The 18973-nt window shown below is 44.7% G+C and overlaps 1 protein-coding gene across 2 annotated transcripts in view; it reads left to right on the top strand.

Moving 5' to 3' along the window:
* The first annotated feature begins 426 nt into the window (after positions 1-426).
* Positions 427-18973, top strand: part of IFT172 (intraflagellar transport 172) — a 34259-nt gene continuing 15712 nt past the window's right edge. The window contains exons 1-18 of one of the 2 annotated variants that reach the window (XM_070428897.1): positions 427-563; positions 3714-3857; positions 4074-4186; positions 4584-4623; positions 4931-4996; positions 5212-5291; positions 5511-5598; positions 6384-6598; positions 7468-7591; positions 7967-8062; positions 9226-9387; positions 9955-10008; positions 10254-10357; positions 10524-10609; positions 12833-12945; positions 14197-14364; positions 17291-17427; positions 17592-17699. In XM_070428897.1, coding sequence (XP_070284998.1) covers positions 525-563; positions 3714-3857; positions 4074-4186; positions 4584-4623; positions 4931-4996; positions 5212-5291; positions 5511-5598; positions 6384-6598; positions 7468-7591; positions 7967-8062; positions 9226-9387; positions 9955-10008; positions 10254-10357; positions 10524-10609; positions 12833-12945; positions 14197-14364; positions 17291-17427; positions 17592-17699 — 1937 coding nt within the window. In that variant the 5' untranslated portion in view covers positions 427-524. The remainder of the gene's footprint in view (positions 564-3713; positions 3858-4073; positions 4187-4583; positions 4624-4930; positions 4997-5211; positions 5292-5510; positions 5599-6383; positions 6599-7467; positions 7592-7966; positions 8063-9225; positions 9388-9954; positions 10009-10253; positions 10358-10523; positions 10610-12832; positions 12946-14196; positions 14365-17290; positions 17428-17591; positions 17700-18973) is intronic. The other variant, XM_070428896.1, reaches the window with a different exon arrangement.

Genomic DNA, 18973 nt, shown 5'->3' with positions numbered 1-18973 from the left:
GTGCAACACTTTGCACAGTAAGCCCGGCAGACACACACTGAGTATTCACTGTTAGCTATCATTATTAGCCTTGTGGTCCCGTGCAAGTCATATAATTCATTTGGATTCAATTCCGTCAACTGTCAAAGGTCTAGAAGAGCAACTGCCCTGCTTTCCTTCAGGGCTGCGAGGATTAAAAGAAAGCATTCAGCCAGGTTTACGTACATCAGAGGGCGAGAAAGGCTGCGATGACGTAGACCTCGGTTTGCAGCAGGCTTGGGAGCTGGGCTAGATCCGGAACGCAGGCAGCGACGGGATTGGTAACCGAGAGGAGTCATCAAGTCCTGCCCCGGTCCCGCCCTAAAGCTCACTGCGCCTGCGCGCGTCCTGTTTGCTTCGCCGCGAACCTACGCGGTGACTTTGCGACGCGTGGTGCGCTCCGCGCGCATTTGCGTCAGCGGCGTAGCTGCGGCTGCGTGACGGGTTGTCCAGGTAACCGCCGGAGTTGTCGCTGTCTGGTGGCATCTGAGACACAGGTGTTCGTCATGCAGCTGAAGCACCTGAGAACCCTGCTGAGCCCTCAGGTGAGGAGTTGCGTGCCCGTCGCTCCCCGGCCCGTCTTAACATTCCAAGAGAAGCGGGGGACTAAAGTGTAATCATGTCGAGCGCCTACTGTGTGCAGAGGACCGACGGCTGGACGCGACTCGGCTGCGTCGATGCTGTCCAGTCGGCGAGATGCAGCGCTAACCCCTGCAGCTTGCGTTGCGTGTCATTTAGCAGCCGTTTTGTACCAGGCCCCGTGCTGGGGCTCGGAGGGATCCAGAACTAGCTGCCATTGCTCCTGCCTTCAAAAGGCTCCTGCGCCTGTAAACAACGAACATAAACCTACACGGAATTAAATAAGCGCTTTAAGTGCATGCCCCCAAGAGGGAGTGCAGGAGTCCGCACCGTTCGTTCTGATGGTGCAGATAGATCTCTTATTCACAAGAGGCTGGATACTGGGGGAGGAACCCTGAAACATGGCGAAGAAAGGCTGGGTGTAGGGGTTAGAAAACCAGAATTCAAGTCCTAGCGCCACCGCTACTTTAAATACATGTCCTGCTACCTCAGACTTTAGCCCTTACCACACTGTCTCTCTCAGCATTCCCTCTAATAGCAACCTTAGGGGATCTGGGAAAAGTTAAAGGAGGTAATATACACAAAAGAACATCGTAAACCGAAAAGCAGTGTAAAAAATGGATAGACAAGAGAGAAGGACATTCAAAATTCAAAATACAAAACTAATAAGAATAATATCTCTTGTAACTGAATGTTTAATAGCATAAGTAAAGAAGTTAGGATTGTGGCTTATGAAGTCAGACATACCTGGATTTAAATCTTGGTTCTGTCACTTACCAATTGTCCATGACACTTGAGCAAATTACTTAACCTTCCCGTGTCTCAGTTTCCCCTGTAAAAGATGCATAATAGTGGCATCTACCTCAGTGTTACGAGGTTAAACAAGATAATGAATATCAAGCACTTATCAAAATGCCCAGTCTATGGTAAGTGCTTGTTAAAGGTTAGCTATTATTGTTCTATTTCCTAGTGCATTTAATCCTCATAACAGCCCTGTGAAGTACATATTATAGAGAAAAGAGAATTATGGAAATCAGGAAGGCTTAACAGAGGATTGGCATCAGGAGGATAGAAGGAAATTAGAACAAAAAAAAGATGTGCCTAGCCCCGGCCAGTGTGGCTCAGTTGGATGGAGTGTCATACTACACACCAAGAGATGGCGGGTTCAGTTCCCCATCAGGGCACATACCCAGGTTGTGGGTTCAATCTCTAACTGGGGGCACATGCAGGAGGCAGCCAATCAATGTTTCTCTCTCACATTGATGTTTCTCTAAAATCAAATCAATAAAGTAAAATTAAAGAGAGAGACAGATGTGCCCTTTGCTCAGTAAACTGCCCCCTGAATCTGTAATTTAAATTTTTTCTTTACCTTAATGGAATAATTGGAAGTGAAATCTTCCTTCAATCTTACAAAGTAAGATGATGTCATGATGCAGGAAAGGGCTGAATGCCCAGGATTGGAAAAAATGACGAAGGAAGATGATAGACAACAATTGTTGAGGAGCCCTCAGCCCTTCTAGCATAATTTAATCAAGAGTTGGAGGGGTGCCGGGCCTGCATGGCTTAGTGGTTGAGCGTGACCAGAAGGTCACGGTTTGATTTCCAGTCAGGGCACATGCCCAGTTTGCGGTTTCGGGCTTGATCCCCAGTGGGGGCGTACAGGAGGCAGCCAATCAATGATTCTCTCTCATCACGGATGTTTCTCCTTTCTTCTCTGAAATCAATAACAATATTTTTTTTAAAAAATAAAGTTTTTAAAAAAGAGTTGGAGGGTGATACTAGTGGTGGTGTGGCTATTTTCTGACTGGTTTGAGGATTTTGATGGGGGAAAAAGCCTTTTTTTAAACCTCTGACTGGAGGTAACTGGATTGGAAATGAAAAGTAACTGTTTTAAGGCAGCGCTCTATAGCTCAAGTAATTAATCAATTGAAGCAGAAACTAAATTTTTTATTTCAAGAAGGAAAATTCTTAGTGCAGCATTGTAGAGGACCAGGGCTGGTGGCGGAAGGGACAGACCTGGCAAGAATAATCCACTGGGAGATGGTCACTTCTAACTTGGGCTTTGGCGAAGTGGACACTTAAGGGAAAACAGAAAACAAGGTGGCATTGCTCATCCTAAGTCTCAACTCTGATTATTTTACTCCCTGTTCCAGAAGGTTTTTTTTAAAAATATATTTTATTGATTTTTTCACAGAGAGGAAGGGAGAGAGATAGAGAGTTAGAACCATCGATGAGAGAGAAACATCGACCAGCCGCCTCCTGCACATCTCCCACTGGGGATATGCCCGCAACCCAGGTACATGCCCCTGACCGGAATCGAACCCGGGACCCTTCAGTCCGCAGGCCGATGCTCTATCCACTGAGCCAAACCGGTTTCGGCAATGTTCCAGAAGTTTTACTGTCTCCCCCTTTCCTACCAACTAATCCAAAAATCCTGGTTTTGAAGATCCTTCTTGAACTGGCCTCAGTCTGTTTCTCCTCCATTTTGCTATTTACAAGACAGGTTGGGTTCAATTAAATTACCATTACTTGACCATACTTGCCTTTGCTCATGCCATTTCTTCTACCTAAGATAATTTCCTCACTCAGCTGCATTCATTCTTCAAAGCTTAATGTTGATCGTATAAACAAATTATCTCGGGCTTCTACAAACTATTACAGTGCTTTGTACATACCTCACTTATGGAACTTTTCCCTTTTTTTGCACCATCTTTTTAGATTCTGGGGCAGAGACCATGTTTTTGTCTTTGTCTCCCTCTCAGCCCCTGGCCAGGTGCCTTTCTCAGTGAGGTATTCAGAAAATATTAATTGAATAAATGGCTAAAGACCAAAACTTAGATCAGTTGAATTTATTTCAAAGGGGACAGGACCATTGCAGGGACATAGGTACAGTTGACTAAGCATGTCGCCTCTTAGTACATTTGCATTATGGATTTCTAGAAGCACCTTGTTCTCATAGTCTAGGGTTTTATGGCCTTGGAGACCAGATGGGTCATGTGCATCTCTTTGCTTTAAGGAAAATTGACAAGAGCCACACTAGAAGTAATGGAATTAGAAAAGCTTTTAGCATTCTAAACCAGCACTTGGATTTATTTTTGCCCTCTTTGCCTCTGCAGGATGGAGCTGCAAAGGTGACCTGCATGGCTTGGTCCCAGAACAATGCCAAATTTGCGGTCTGCACAGTGGACCGAGTGGTGTTGCTGTATGATGAACATGGGGAGCGGAGAGATAAATTCTCCACCAAACCAGCTGACATGAAGGTGAAGAGCACTCCTGTGTACCTTAACCTGTTGATGGGCCTTCGGAACCTGAAAAACTTTCTAACCCACTTCCTGGCCAATGGCATAGAAATTGGCCTACCCCTCCATTTCTCAGTATAAATCCCTCAAGCTCTTCACAGTCACACATGCATCCTTTCCTCTCTTTTCCCTTTCACATATTCTCATTACTTTTTTCTTTTTCTTTTTAATTCTTAGTATGGCAGAAAGAGCTATATGGTGAAGGGCATGGCGTTTTCTCCTGATTCCACTAAAATTGCCGTAGGACAGACTGACAACATCATCTATGTGTACAAAATTGGAGAAGATTGGTAAGGACAGCGATTGGGGGACGGGGATGACCCGGAGCAGAGGGGGGAGGCAGGAGGAACTGCCTCACTGCGGAGGGAGAATAGAGAGGATGAGGGGCCAAGCGGGGGCACGGAAGGCAGAGTCTGTTTTTGCTTCCCTGACTTTGCCAGCCCCCTGTGTTCTGTGATCCCATCCCTGGAGGAATCGGTCTAAGTCAACAAGGAGGCCTTGTAAGATCCTGGGGAGCCCCGGGTGATTGTTCCAAAGCTACTCACGCTCCCCCTTATGCCTCTTTTCAAGGCACCTGTGGAGCGGTAGGAACATATCTGCTCACTCTTCCCTTCCCCTAGCATTGTTTGTGCCAATTTATCTGTGGAAATGGTTTTTAATGTGCTTTTTCTTCCTTTTATTCGGCAGGGGTGACAAGAAAGTCATCTGTAACAAGTTCATCCAGACGGTAAAGTTCAGAGCAGCCCTTGGGAGATTAGGATGAACAAACATGTATCAGTATACCTGCTTATAGATACAACCAGATGTTTTCTTAACATCTGCATCTGACTTCTACTGCAAAGATGGTGCTACCTGGCTGTTCATCCTCATCTGCTTTCCTCCTCAGAGCCCAGTTGTATCCCCTCCTCTCCTTCCCTGTAGGCGATTGTGGTGGTGGCATGAGCCAAGGTGCCCAGGCGGTTCGGATTTATGCTGCTATAAATGTGCCAACCCACATAGGAGTGACTATCCTTTTCATCCTTTCTTTCTCACAGAGTGCTGTCACTTGTCTGCAGTGGCCCATGGAGAACAACATTACCTTTGGATTGGCCGAAGGGAAGGTAAAGGAGGGAAGAGAACCACAGGAAAGGTTGCGGGTGGGGATAATTGTTATGAAGGAAGAAATATGGCTAATCTCCTTTAGGGTGGAGTTGTGTGCTGGGGGAGAATGCATAGGGACCCGTTTTTTTCTTTTTCTTTTTCTTTTTCTTTCCTTAGGACCTGGGCGAAATTGAAAGTACCCTAACCAGACTTGTGTCCATTCTCCCATTTTCAGGTTCGTTTAGCAAACACTAAAACTAATAAGTCATCTACCATCTACGGGACCGATTCTTACGTGGTGTCACTGACAACAAAGTGAGTAAGGAGAGCGGTATCCCAGGAGTTTGGGAATGGTGGGAAAAGGCTGTGGGGAAGTCTGGACCGGGAGACCATAGCATGAAAGATGGGGAGGACTGGGCGCGGGAACCCCAGGCAGGGCAGTGTTTGACAAAGAAAGGGGAATTTCTTGGTAAGACAGAGTATTCTAATCTTTTCCTGGATTTCTCTCCTTTTTTTTCTTTTCCCCTTTTTCAGTTGCTCTGGGAAAGGAATTCTATCTGGTCATGCCGATGGCACTATTGTTAGGTATTTCTTGGCAGATGAAGGGTCTGGAGAGTCACAGGTATGAATAAAGGATGCTCTGGGGAAGGTAAGGAAGTCCCAAGAGCCCTCCTGGAGGAGGCTGGACATTCAGGGATTTTGGTTGAGGTGCCGGGGAAGGAGGCTAGAGGAGGGAGACCTCGGGGAGAGACAGTGGGATGCAGCCACAGGAGGATTTGTGTTTAGGGGGCCAGAGCTTAATATTTATGGGAAAAGGTAAGTCAGGTGGAAGGGACTTGGAGACAAAGGGAAATAAAGACTCTGAGAGTAATGAAAAGTGAAAATTATCCTCATTATATAAAAAATATATAATATATAAAAACTTACAGAAAAGAGACTTATTTACTTTCAAGAGGGAAAAATAAAAAGAATGTTTATGTTTTACTCTAATTCTCTTTGGTTTGAGTCATTTACATGAAGAATTACTTATGTAATACTTAATTAAATGTTTCCATCCTAAAAATAAATAATAAAAAAAAGGAGCCATAGCTCCCTGTGGTTGGTTAATGTGTAGGGCATCTCCCTTTGGGGACCTTATTAGGTACATAGTAAACATCTCGAGCACATAAGTATTTTGAGGGTTCCTCTTGAACACAAGGTCAGTAGGTGTGTACATCTGTGTCATATATATGTATGTGTGCATATAAGACAGAAAGGCAGTATGTGAAGTCTCAGGATTAGGATGTGCTGGGAGAAAGATTTCTGCAGAGTAAGATGATCAGAGTGAGTGTGTCCAGTGCTGTGAATGAGACATTTCTGGTGGAGCTCCCAGAGTCAGAGTGTTGGAACTCTCTACTCCTATCTTAGGGGAAGTTGATTAACCATCCGTGCCCACCCTATGCCTTGGCTTGGGCTACCAACAGCATCGTGGCTGCAGGCTGTGATCGGAGGATTGTGGCCTATGGGAAGGAAGGCCAAGTGCTACAAACGTTTGACTATAGCCGGGACCCTCAGGAGCGAGAGTTCACCACAGCTGCAACAAGTCCTGGGGGCCAGTCTGTTGTGCTGGGGAGTTATGACAGGTGGGGCCCCCTTCCAGTTGCATCTTCTGCCTGCTTTCCCTGTGTACTCTGCCTTAGTCCAGTTTTCCTCAATCGGAATGGCAGACTGGATCACAATCAGTGTATGCTGAAAGAGATTCTCAGGTTTTAATTTATGCATTTCCTCTTCTGCTCCATCCATCGGCACACTGGCAAGTCCCAAATGCACAGGCTCTGTTGTGTCTCTATGCTTCCCTCTGGGATTCCACAGTGGAATGTATTTCCACTTGTGTTCCCATCACCTCTTTTTAGACCACTGGCTTAGTGTTTATCACATTGTATTATACTTTGGAGTGTGTATCTGTCTGGCTAAATTGAAGAGCCCTTATTCATTTTTTTCTTTTTTTATCTCCAGTGACTAGGTTAGCATCTAGTACATAATATATGCTCAAATTTTTGGTGAATGAATGAATGAATGATGGGACAGTAGATAAACAACTAGGGTCTGGGTCCCATCACTTTCTTAGCGTGCTTTTAACCCCAGCTTTGTCAGTCCTGTCTTTCTAGCCCCTTTAATCTTGTGTGTGACTCTTCCTGTTTCTTTTTTTCTTCCCTGTTATCATTTCTCTCCAACCCCCCCCATATTTCTCTACTGCTAACAGCTTGTTTTCTCACCAGCTCCAATCTCCTTTTGTCTTCTCAGCTCCCATCACTCTTACTCCATTTTACTTTGATCTGATTTTCCCAACTTACTTCCTTTGAACCTTTTTGTCCTCTCCTACCAGCTTGTCTGTTCTCTTCTCTTTCCTTTCTTCTCTGATTTAGCAAGACCAATTTCCTTCAGATACCAGCCCAGTTTCACTCCTTTTCTCATCCTCCATCTCTTCTAAAGGCCACATACTCTATTACAGACTTCGGGTGCTCAACTGGAGCCCTCGAAGAAGCATCTGGGAAGAGGCGAAGCCCAAGGAGATTGCCAACTTATACACCGTCACTGCCTTGGCCTGGAAGCGGGATGGCTCGCGACTCTGTGCAGTATGCTCCTCAGTTAGCCCTTTCTGTGTGGGTGATGTTCTCCAGAGAGCCCGCCTCGTCCTAAAGCACTCTCCTGACACTAGAGGACCCCCTCTTCCCTTTTGACCCCAGCCTAGAAATCTGACGTTACAGACAAGAAAGAGAACTGCATACTTTATTGGAGGCCAAGAGAGTTGTATAGGCAGAGCAGAGTTCTCCCTTACATCCCATCGCTATGCCCTGGAGTCCGAGTTTGCCAACTCTTTTCCTGCTGGGACATGCCAAAACTACCAACTCCCCTAGATTCTCGAACCTAAGTTGTGAAGGTGTCTGTAGATACCTTCCCGTGCCTGTGTCTGTGTGTGTTTCCCTTTATGCGGTCGCTTTCCTTTCTAGGGCACACTGTGTGGGGGAGTGGAACAGTTTGACTGCTGCCTCCGGAGGAGCATCTATAAGAACAAGTTTGAGTTGACCTATGTGGGACCCAGCCAGGTACGCTGCTAAAAGCCTGCCACTCCAAGATCTTGTCCTGGCTCACTCTTCCTTGGAATACTTCCCTGCCTTCTGGCCACAGCCAGTGTCAAATGTAACCTTCGGCAGAGCTTTTCTGGGGAACAGAACGTGTCAGGCCAGCTCTCTGGCAACTTTACTGAAGTAGTTCTTCCAGGTTATTATAAGAAAAGGTTTAAGCATCAGGCTTAAGGGGTATGGAGATTGCCACTTACATCTTCCTGGTTTAAAACTTCCCTGCCTAGCTGATGTCAACTGGTGAAGTTGATAAGTAGGAGTACAAGGGTGAATTCTGATGTTTTAGAGCCTCTGAGCTCACTGTGTATGATCTTGCAAGTTAATTTCTTAGTTCCCTAGCCCGCTTTTTTCTTTTCTCTACCTTAATCTTCCTTTTTTCTTTTATATATATTTGTATTGATTCAGAGAGGAAGGGAGAGGGAGAGAGATAGAAACATCAATGATAAGAGAGAATCATTGAATGAATGATGGAACACTAGATTGGCTTCCTCCTGTACTCCCCCTACTGGGGATTGATCCCGCAACCAGGCATATGCCCCTGACCAGAATCGAACCCAGGACCCTTCAGCCGCAGGCTGACGCTTTATCCAATGAGCCAAACCAGCTAGGGCACTTACTTTTTTCTTTTCATTTATTATTCATTGATTCCTTCATTCTTTCATTTTCTCCAGAAACATTTATCCATTTATCCATAACAGTGTGTCAGCACTGTTAGTCATTGTGAATGCAAAGATAATTATCTGTAACACCCTGTACCGTAATCGAGAAGATCATTCCAGCAAAGGCACAGACATAAAAAAAAATAATATAGTAACAGTGGTAAAAGTTACCATAAAGGTTTCTACAAAAAGCTGTGGGAACATAGGAAGAGTGATTGGTTTTGTCCAGTGAAACTTTCAGAATCATATGTATTATAAGCATTGAAAGAGATAACATATGAAAGCATTTCATAAACGGTAAAGCACTATGTAAATGTGCGGTGTTCTTATTACCCAGGTGCCTTAGGCCAGGTGAGGAAACGAGATATCGGCTTTGTTTAGTGCTATGGAGGTGGGCACAGGGCACAGCATGTTCACCCTTCGTTTGGGTCGGGGAGCCTAGGGAGCTCAGACTTGTACCCCACCCAGGTGATTGTGAAGAACCTATCATCGGGGACCCGAGTGGTACTCAAGTCACACTATGGCTATGAGGTGGAAGAAGTGAAAATCCTGGGAAAGGAACGCTACCTGGTGGCCCACACATCAGACACACTGCTCCTGGGGGACCTGAACACGAATCGCCTTAGTGAGGTAGGAACCAAGATGGGGGAGTGGGGGGCTGGGAAGGGACTTCTTTATTTATTTTTAATTTTTTAATAATTATTGTTGAAAGTACTGTATATGTCCCCCTTCTTCCCCCATTGACCCCCTCCAGCCCACCCCCGCCCCTCACCCCAGGCCCTCAATGCCCCATTGTCTGTGTCCACAGGCCATATATATATATATATATGCATACAGGGTCGTTGGTTGATTACCCCCACCCACCTTGGGAAGGGACTTCCTGAGATGCTACTTCAGAGGAGCCAGGGTTCCTAGGGGGAGATCTCCATAGGAAGCTCTAACATTCTGATACTGTGGATCTGGTTTCAGGGAATGAGGCCCAGGAGCTTTGGAGTCCTAGAATACAGATCACCACTGTTAGCCTGTGTTTATGGCACCTCTCAGAAACATAGCGACCAGGGCAAGAGCTGACAAAGCACCACTTTTGTGCAACATCAGAGCCTCCCCAGACTCAGTCTCTCTGCCTCCCACCCTTTCATTCTTTCGGCATTGTCTTGGGCATTTACCCACACTGTTCCCTGTGTCTTCTTTTTACAGATAGCTTGGCAGGGATCTGGTGGCAATGAGAAGTATTTCTTTGAAAATGAAAATGTGAGTAGAGCTTTTTCACCATCACCATCTTCATAAGCCTCCTTCCGGCTCCTTCGTGTCAGAAGGATGGCAAGTGGCAATAGGTTGAGAAGACAGCAGATGAAGAAAGGCAGAGGGCGAAATGGGCAGAGGAACGAACAGAGAGAAAAGTGGGAGTCCTTTTGAACTGACAGTCATCTCCCTTTACTGTTTCTCTCTTTCTTCATGCAACCTTTCCACCATATAGCAATTCTCTTCATCCCCAGGTATGCATGATCTTCAATGCTGGGGAGCTAACCCTGGTGGAATATGGGAATAATGATACCCTGGGTTCTGTACGTACGGAATTCATGAACCCCCACCTCATCAGGTAACCCCACAAGGTTCTCTAAAATTTGAAACTCAAAAGAATTCCTTTTTGACTTCTAACTCCTATGTCCTCAGATTAACCTTAAAACTTCATCCCATGTGGTACTTGAGCCCTTAATAAACATCCCAGCTTCCTTCTTTTGCCTTACTTCACCTTCATGTTTCAGTGTCCGTATTAATGAGAGGCGTCAGAAGGGAATGGAAGAGAATAAGAAATTGGCTTACCTTATTGATATTAAGACTATTGCTATAGGTAAGTAAGACTCTCTCATAACTATTAAAATAGATGTTTATAGTGCACTTACATATCACAGGATTGTGTACAGTGGCGGAGCCAGGAATTAGATGTAACTGTGTGACCCCACTCTACAGTGGATATGTGAAATGGTCAACTCCATATGTCCATATGTTGGTACATATATAGGCCTGCCCATATAATTATTCAGGTTCTCTAGACATCTATGTTAGGTCTGAAAAATTATGAACTGTAGAGAAGAACCATTAGCAAATTTATAAATTTTCCTGTTTAGTCTTCATAGAATCATAGACTCTTAGAACTGGAAGGGACCTTATTTTCTGTATGTTTTGTCATTAGTAACTAGTGATGAGAAACTTTATTTGTATTTCACTGGTTTGTAATTGTTCATTTTTCATCATGAAATGTTTTAAGCATAGAAAAAGAACAAGTATAGAGAATAGCATAGTATTCTCTAAGAAGTCTAGAGAATACATCCCTTATAGTGTAGATGTAAAGAACAGGGCTCTGGAGTCAAGCATCCCCACCTCTCTACTAGTACCTGTGTGGTCGTAGGTAAGTTACTTAACCTTTCTGTATCTCAATTTCCTCATCCTCAAAATGGAGATAAAAATACCAGCTACCTCATATGAAAAGCACTTAGACTAGTGGTTGGTACATAATAAGTATTTAATAAATGTTAGCTGTTAATAATACTAAGATTATTATTACTTGTGTATCCACACCCAGTTCTGTCAAATCCTAAACATTTCATTATAGGTACCGTTGGTCTTTTATCTTGTCTCTTACTGATGGACACTTAAGTTGTTGGTTTTTCACTGTTAGCGTGTTTCAGTTCACTAAGATTTATACCTAGGGTGGAATTGCTGAATCATAGAAGAGACACATCTTTAATTTCACTAAATATTTCCATATTGCTCTCCAAAGAGATTGTACCAATTTACACTCCCACCAGCAGTTAGAGTTTCCGTTCTTCCACATTCTTTCCAATACTTGACATTGCCTGACTTCATAATTTGACTCAACTTGACTCAACTTGATGAAATAGTATCTAATTGTGTATTTTTGTTGTTGTTCATTTGTTTACTGGCTTTCGCTTTCTTCTTCTGTGAATTGCTAGACCATATCCCTGGCCTATTTTTAAAATCAGGTCTTCTTTATTTAAATTGACTTGAAGGAGTTCTGTATGTGTGCATTTATAGCCTTTGGTGGGTATTATCATTGCAGGTATTTTATATCAGCCTATGGCTTGCCTTTTCTCTCCTTTTCAGTGTCTTTTAGTGTTCAGACTTTTTTTTTTAAATGTATTTTATTGATTTTTTTACAGAGAGGAAGGGAGAGGGATAGAGAGTTAGAAACATCAATGAGAGAGAACCATCGATCAGCTGCCTCCTGCACACCCCCCACTGGGGATGTGCCTGCAACCAAGGTACATGCCCTTGACCGGAATCGAACCTGGGACCCTTCAGTCCTCAGACCAACGCTCTATCCACTGAGCCAAGCCAGTTAGGGCAGTGTTCAGACTTTTTAAAAAAAATTTTTTATTGATTTCAGAGAGGAAGGGAGAGGGAGAATAGAAATATCAATGATGAGAGAGAATCACTGATCGGCTGCCTCCTGCACACCCCCTACTGGGGATCGAGCCCGCAACCCAGGTACGTGCCCTGACTGGAGATCGAACCAGCGACCTCTTGGTTCATGGGTTGACACCCAATCACTGAGCAACATTGGCCAGGCTCACCTCACTCTTTAGGTCTCATCTTCAGTGTATGTAAAATGGAGTCCCCACAGCTCTAGCATTCTATGACTCTACTTATAATTAGAGCATTAAAACATGGCTTTATTATTTTTCTTCCTAATTAAAGGAAAATTCATTTTTAAGTTGGTCTTCCCAGTTGTAGGATCTCATGAGTAATAGAAGCCAGTTGCTCCATAGTTCTGATCTACTATGGGACAACTCCAAGAGCACCAGAGAGGAAACACATTTTTTGGGTTAACTATAGAGTTAAACAAAACCTCAGCAATTTTTGAAGAAACCCAGCATCTTAGCAAACTTATGTTGTGTTGGCCATTTGAATTCCTCAGGACATACTCTAGGTTGATGTAACAGTCTTAAAACCCAACCTGTAATTGTAAGGCCAGACTTTTGCAGAGCGCCCCCTGCCCTGTATATGATTATGTGGAACGTCTCTTCTTAATCCTGTCTCTTTTGCTCTCTAGTGGATCTGATTGGTGGCTACAACATTGGCACTATCAGCCATGAGAGCCGTGTGGATTGGCTGGAACTTAACGAGACTGGGCACAAGCTTCTCTTCCGGGACCGGAAACTTCGTGTGAGGAGGGTTACTAAGGCCTTAGCCATTGACTGGTCCATAGAGGATGTGGTATAGCTGCTCCCAGGGCGTGGGGAGCAGGATGGGATGTAATTTCTGGGTGCTATGCCATTACCATAGCACAAGGCCCAGAAGAATCAACATTCTTTGTATCTGATATCACAGCCCGTACTCTATTGCCCTTAAGGAGATTGTGTCACGATGGCACCAAAATCAATAGAGGAATTTGAGAGTTTGTTTCTCTCTTACCACTCACAAGTGTGTCCTTGTGAAACTCCCTTCCCCCTGCATTCCTCTTCCTTGGGCCTCACTGACCTTTACCCACACCTGCTGTTCTAGTGCTCGTCAGCTACACAAGTCCGACAGCATTGTAGCTGGCCTGACGGTCTCCTCCTGGCCCCTTATTAATTCTGATTTCAATATGGTATCACCAGAGTTCAACCTCGGGGGCAAAGAGACTATCTGATGATTTTTTTTTTTTAATATATTTTATTGATTTTTCACAGAGAGGAAGGGAGAGAGATAGAGAGCCAGAAACATCGATGAGAGAGAAACATCGATCAGCCGCCTCCTGCACACTCCCCACTGGGGATGTGCCCGCAACCACGGTACATGCCCTTGACCGGAATCGAACCTGGGACCCTTCAGTCCGCAGGCCGACGCTCTATCCACTGAGCCAAACCGGTTTCGGCTATCTGATGATTTTTTATTTTATTCTCATTGTTAGGCGAAAGCCCCATCACAAATTCCAGACCATTTAATTTGTCTGGTGGCCTGCCTTTTGTGTGTGTGTGTGTGTGTGTGTGTGTTTATTGATTTCAGAGAGAAAGGGACAGAGACAGACAGACAGACAGACACACACACACACACAACCTGGGCATGTGCACTAATCGTGACCTCCTGGTTCATAGGTCGACGCTCAACCACTGAGCCATGCCGTCCGGGCTGGTGGCCTTCGTTTTGTAATCCAGGCTGGTAACTCTGGCCCAGTTACTGTAAGAATGAAAGTTGGACCTTCACCTAACTTAAATTTGTAGGGTGTAGATCTTTGCTCTATATAGGTCATCTCTTATTTGGCCAGTCAGAATATGCCAACTCAAACTTCAAGGGTTGCCAGTCAGTGCGCTTTGAAATTCAGCATGTACCTGACTGGTGGGCCAGCTCAGCACATTTCACCATTAGGGAAATGATCAAGATCCCAAATCACCGCCTATCCCCATGTAATTGTGCTCTCCGCCCCTCCCTTCTCAGTTGCATCTGTACGATATTGAAAGCTGCTCGAAGACAATGATCCTCAACTTCTGCTCCTATGTGCAGTGGGTCCCAGGAAGTGATGTGCTGGTGGCTCAGAACCGAAACAGCTTGTGTGTGTGGTACAACATTGAGGCACCTGAGAGGGTCACCATGACCTCGGTAAAGGTATGTCGACACCAGGGCACCGCAGGCATAATGTCAGGCTGATTGATTAGAGCACTGAAGAGGCTCCGAAGGTTACTTGGTTTTCTCTGCCCACCACCCATAATCTCTGTGTTGGAGTTGATAATAAAAAAAGCTTAGCCTCTTTCCTCACAGTGGACCAGGCCCTAGAACCATTCTTGTTCAGATTCTTGACATTATATTAGACCCTGGGAGTATGGTCTCCACTACAGTGGCCCTGGGAATCCACCCAGTCCTACCGAGGCGTTCCCTCAGGCCGGAAAATCCCCCTGGAAGGGCAGTTCTTATGTCACGTCCTTGTGGGCTGATTCTCTGTTATAAGCCATAGACTTCCAGTTCCTTTTTTCTCAGACAAAGATCAGACCTTCTCTTCTGTCCTGCCACATTACACACACACACACACACACACACACACACACACACACACACATCTTCCAAAATCTGGGAGGAGCCTATGGAAACAAGAGAGGCCCCTGTGCCAGCCCAGATGACTGTGTGGGTGAGGATAAAGCACTTGATACTTTTTGTTCTTTTTCTTTATCTCTTTTTTCTCCTTTTTTTTTTTTTTTTTTTTTGCCTCAGTTTAGACTGATTAAGGTTAGGGGGTTTTGTCCTTTTTGAACACCATGTTTTCACTCCCCCCACCCCTACTTGGAGGTTATACATTGTATTTCTATAGTGATCACTCTTGAAAGTTTACCATGTACTTAAGTTAACAAAGTCTAAAAGTAATCAGCATCTAACCCCCACTCCCCTGCAAACAATACAAGGACATTAAAGGGAACCTTTGTTAACTTCAATTACTTCCCCTCGCCATTGTTGCCCCTTATTTTAATTCTCTTTTATTATCCCCAAAGTTAGATATTATTTTATACAGACAATTTATTTAGATTCACCATCATGATGCCAGTTTCTTTGTTCTGTATAGGTGATGTCTTTTCTCTCAAGTTGCTTTTAAAAATCTTTTTCTTAGGTATTTTGAAGTTTCACTACAATGTGTATCAATATAAATTTCCTTTGTTTATTCTGCTTATTATATATTGTGCTTCCTGTATTTGTGAGTACACCTATTTTCACCAGTTTTGGAAATTCCTCAGCTATTATCCTTCAAACGTTGCTGCTTGCATTCTCTAGTCTCTCCATCAGAATTCTAATTAGGCATGTTAGATTTCTTGTCCTGTCTCATATACCTCTTTAACTTCTCTTTCATATTTCTTTTCTTTCTCCTTCTTACTCCATGCTACATTCTGGATCATTTCTTTAGGTACAACTTTCAGGTCATTAATTCATTTCCATCATTATCTAATCTGCTATTTAAACCATACATTCAATTTTTAAAATATATACATTTTTATTGATTTTAGAGAGGAAGGGAGAGAGAGAAATAGAAACATTGATGATAAGAGAGTCATCAATCAGCTGCCTCTTGCATGCCCCCCACTTGGGATTGAGCCCACAACCCAGGCATGCGCCCTGACCAGGAATCAAACCGTGATCTTCTGGTTCATAGGTTGATGCTCAACCACTGAGCCACGCCGGCTGGGCATCAATTTTTTAGTTTAAAATTTAAATTTTTCATAATGCTTTGTTTTTTACCTCCCACTCTGATGACCATTTTTTATAGTCTCTTGTTCCTTGCTTAATTTTTCACTTCATCTTTTGGGTCTTTAGATGTTTCAGCCATAATTATTTTATATTCTATAACTTTTTTTCATAACTGACATTTTTAATATCTGAAATCCTTGGAACTCCAAAACTATTGTCCATAGTTATTGTTTACCCTTTATAGTGATTAACTTGCATTTGGTATTTTTAAATTACGAGCTCATGTCAGATTGGATATTCTGGAGTCCCAGGGACCTAAAACGTTTCCTCCCAAGGTGCTTTGTGTTTGCTTCTGCAGGAGTCAGGCATATCAGTGACCTGGGCCACGTTGGTTCCCATTACTGAAGAGAGGATCCTGGGTCTAAGGAGGGATTCTCAGATTTGGCCTCCCTGTTGCACTAGAGGACCCATCCTGATGCTGTGTTTACCTTCAGAGCAAATGCACTCTTCACACTTGCTTACCTTTCGTATTTTCCTGCTCAGGTTTTAGCTTGCTGACCTTTTCTCTTTTCTTTTCTTTTCTTTTTTCTTTTCTTTCCTTTTCTCTTCTACTCTCCCCTCCCCTCCTCTTCCCTCCCCTCCCCTCTCCTCTCCTCTCTTCTCTCCTCTTCCTCTCCCTCTCCCTCTCAGTCTCTGTCTCAAGGAGAAAGGATAGAAGAGGGGGTAGGAAGCACTCCTAGTGATTTCTTCAGTTGAACTCAGCAATGCATTAAAACGTATGCCAGGCTTTGGCCAGAGTATATCAGTGGTTGGAGCATCAGCCTGTATACCGGAGGGTCATGGGTTCCATTCCCTGTCAAGGGCAAGTACCTGGGTTGCAGGTCCGATCCCCACCCCAAGTTGGGGTGTGTGTGGGAGGCAACCAATTGATGTGTCTCTATCACATCTATGTTTCTTCCCACCCCCTCCCTTCTCCTCTCTAAAAATCAATGGAAAAATATCCTCACTCCTCAGGTGAGGGTTTAAAAAATAATAATAAAGAGTATGCCAGGGTCAAGTTGTCTTTTAGGGGAAAATCCCTAAGAATACCTAGTCCTGGTACTGCTGGAAGCGGAAGTGGATGTCACATTTTGTCACCTTACCTGCAGGCATTAGTGCCATCATAGCTACGAGTGTACTTTAACCCGAGGATAATAGCACAGATAAGGAAATTTTATCTTCTTGAGAGAAACTAGCTGTTAGGAAAACAGGGTCATTGTGATTCCCTCGCTGTGTGAGCATGAGGGTGGGTCTGTTCTGCAGTTGACTCAGTGGAGACACTAACTTGGAACTGGGGTGTGGTGGGGGATGGGCTTTTTTACAGGGTGATGTTGTAGGTCTGGAGCGGGAAGGGGGAAAGACCGAGGTGATGGTGACCGAAGGTGTGACTACAGTTGCCTACACACTGGATGAGAACCTCATTGAGTTTGGAACAGCCATTGATGACGGCAACTACAACCGGTGAGGAGCTGGGCTGGTAACCAGCCACCTGGGACGGGTGGTAAAACTGGCCGTATCTCAGCAGGATGTGCCTGGCCCTCCCCTGCCCTGCCCCATCGCCAGTGTTCCTCGGTGTCTTCCTGACCCTGGACTCATCCCTGGGTTTTGGCTCCTCCCCTCCCCAGGGCAGCAGCCTTCTTGGAGACTCTAAAGATGACCCCGGAAACAGAGGCCATGTGGAAAACCTTGAGTAAACTGGCGCTGGAGGCGAGGCAGCTACACATTGCTGAGTGGTGAGGGGGACTGTAGAGCTGAGGTGACGGCAGCAGAGGGGCTGGCCACGTGGGTGTTGGACGTGTGGGCTGCTCCTCCCCCGTGTTCACTTCCCACGCCAGCAGATGCCATGAGCCCTTCCATAGTAGTTACCCCAGACCTCCCCATCCTGGACTGCAGGCGTGTGTCTCTTACTGTGTGTGCTGCCTGTTCTTGTAACTGGGAGCCGCTTCAAAGTTTTTTAACAATTCCTGCATTGGTGTGTATATTCTGAGTATGGTATAGGAGTGGAGTTCATAGGACAAACTCGGGACTCCAGATTCTTAGAGTTCAAACCGTGGCTCCATTTATCAGTTTGTGTAAACTTAGAGAGATTACATAACCTTTCCAAGCCTTGGTATCTCAATTTCCTCTATGTAAATAGGGGTAATAAATAATAGAATTGACCTTGAAGGATAGTAAAGAAGAAGGGTAGTGATAGTGAAGAACAGGTGAGAGCATCTGTGCAAAGAGCACAGATGGTAGGTGCTCAGTCAGTGTCGACTGCGGCTCTTGGGGCTAGGAGTCATCCTTGATCCATTTTCCCCCGTACTCCCCACAGCGAGCCTGTCAGCAAGTCCAAGGGACTCTGGTCCAGGGCCTTCAAAACAGATCCGAGTCTCTTATTTGCCCACCCTGCTGCCTCCACCCTAGAACTGGCCACCACCATCTCCTACCTGCAGTGTTGCAAAAGCCTCTTAAGTAGTCTCCCTGAGACTGTCCTATACCCTTAGGTCCATTCAGCCCATAGCAGCTGAAGTAATTTTTTTAAAACATAAATTAGATGATCATTTACTTGCTTAGCATCTTACTGTTGTACTTAGTAGAAAACCCAAACCCTTTGCCATGTCCTAGGGCCCTACAATAATTGGCCGCTGCTTCCTTCCCATGCCAGGTACCTACTTGCCCATTTGCCTCCAGCCGCACTGGCACCCTTTTGGCCCTTTGAGCTTGCCAAGCTCACTCCTGCCGCAGGGCCTTTACGCTAGCTGCTCCCTCTGCCTGGAATAATTTTTCCCCATCTTACGTGATTGCATCTTTCTTATATTCAGGTCTCAGTTCAAATGTCAGCACCTCAGACAGGCCTTCTCCGACTGCCACCTTAAATAGTTCCCTCAGTCACTGAGTCACTATCTATAATATCACACATTTTATTTTCCATTCTCTCAAATTATCTTTTTTTTTAAACTAATTTTTTGTTTCCACCAGAAAGTAAGTTCCCTAAGAGCAATGCCCTCATCTGTCTTATTCCCTT

The sequence above is a fragment of the Myotis yumanensis genome, unplaced genomic scaffold, assembly GCF_028538775.1.
Source record: "Myotis yumanensis isolate MYYU_CA2020_CCGP unplaced genomic scaffold, mMyoYum1.0.hap1 SCAF_11, whole genome shotgun sequence".
Taxonomy (NCBI): Eukaryota; Metazoa; Chordata; class Mammalia; order Chiroptera; family Vespertilionidae; genus Myotis; species Myotis yumanensis.
This window is presented reverse-complemented; position numbering and strand designations above follow the sequence as displayed.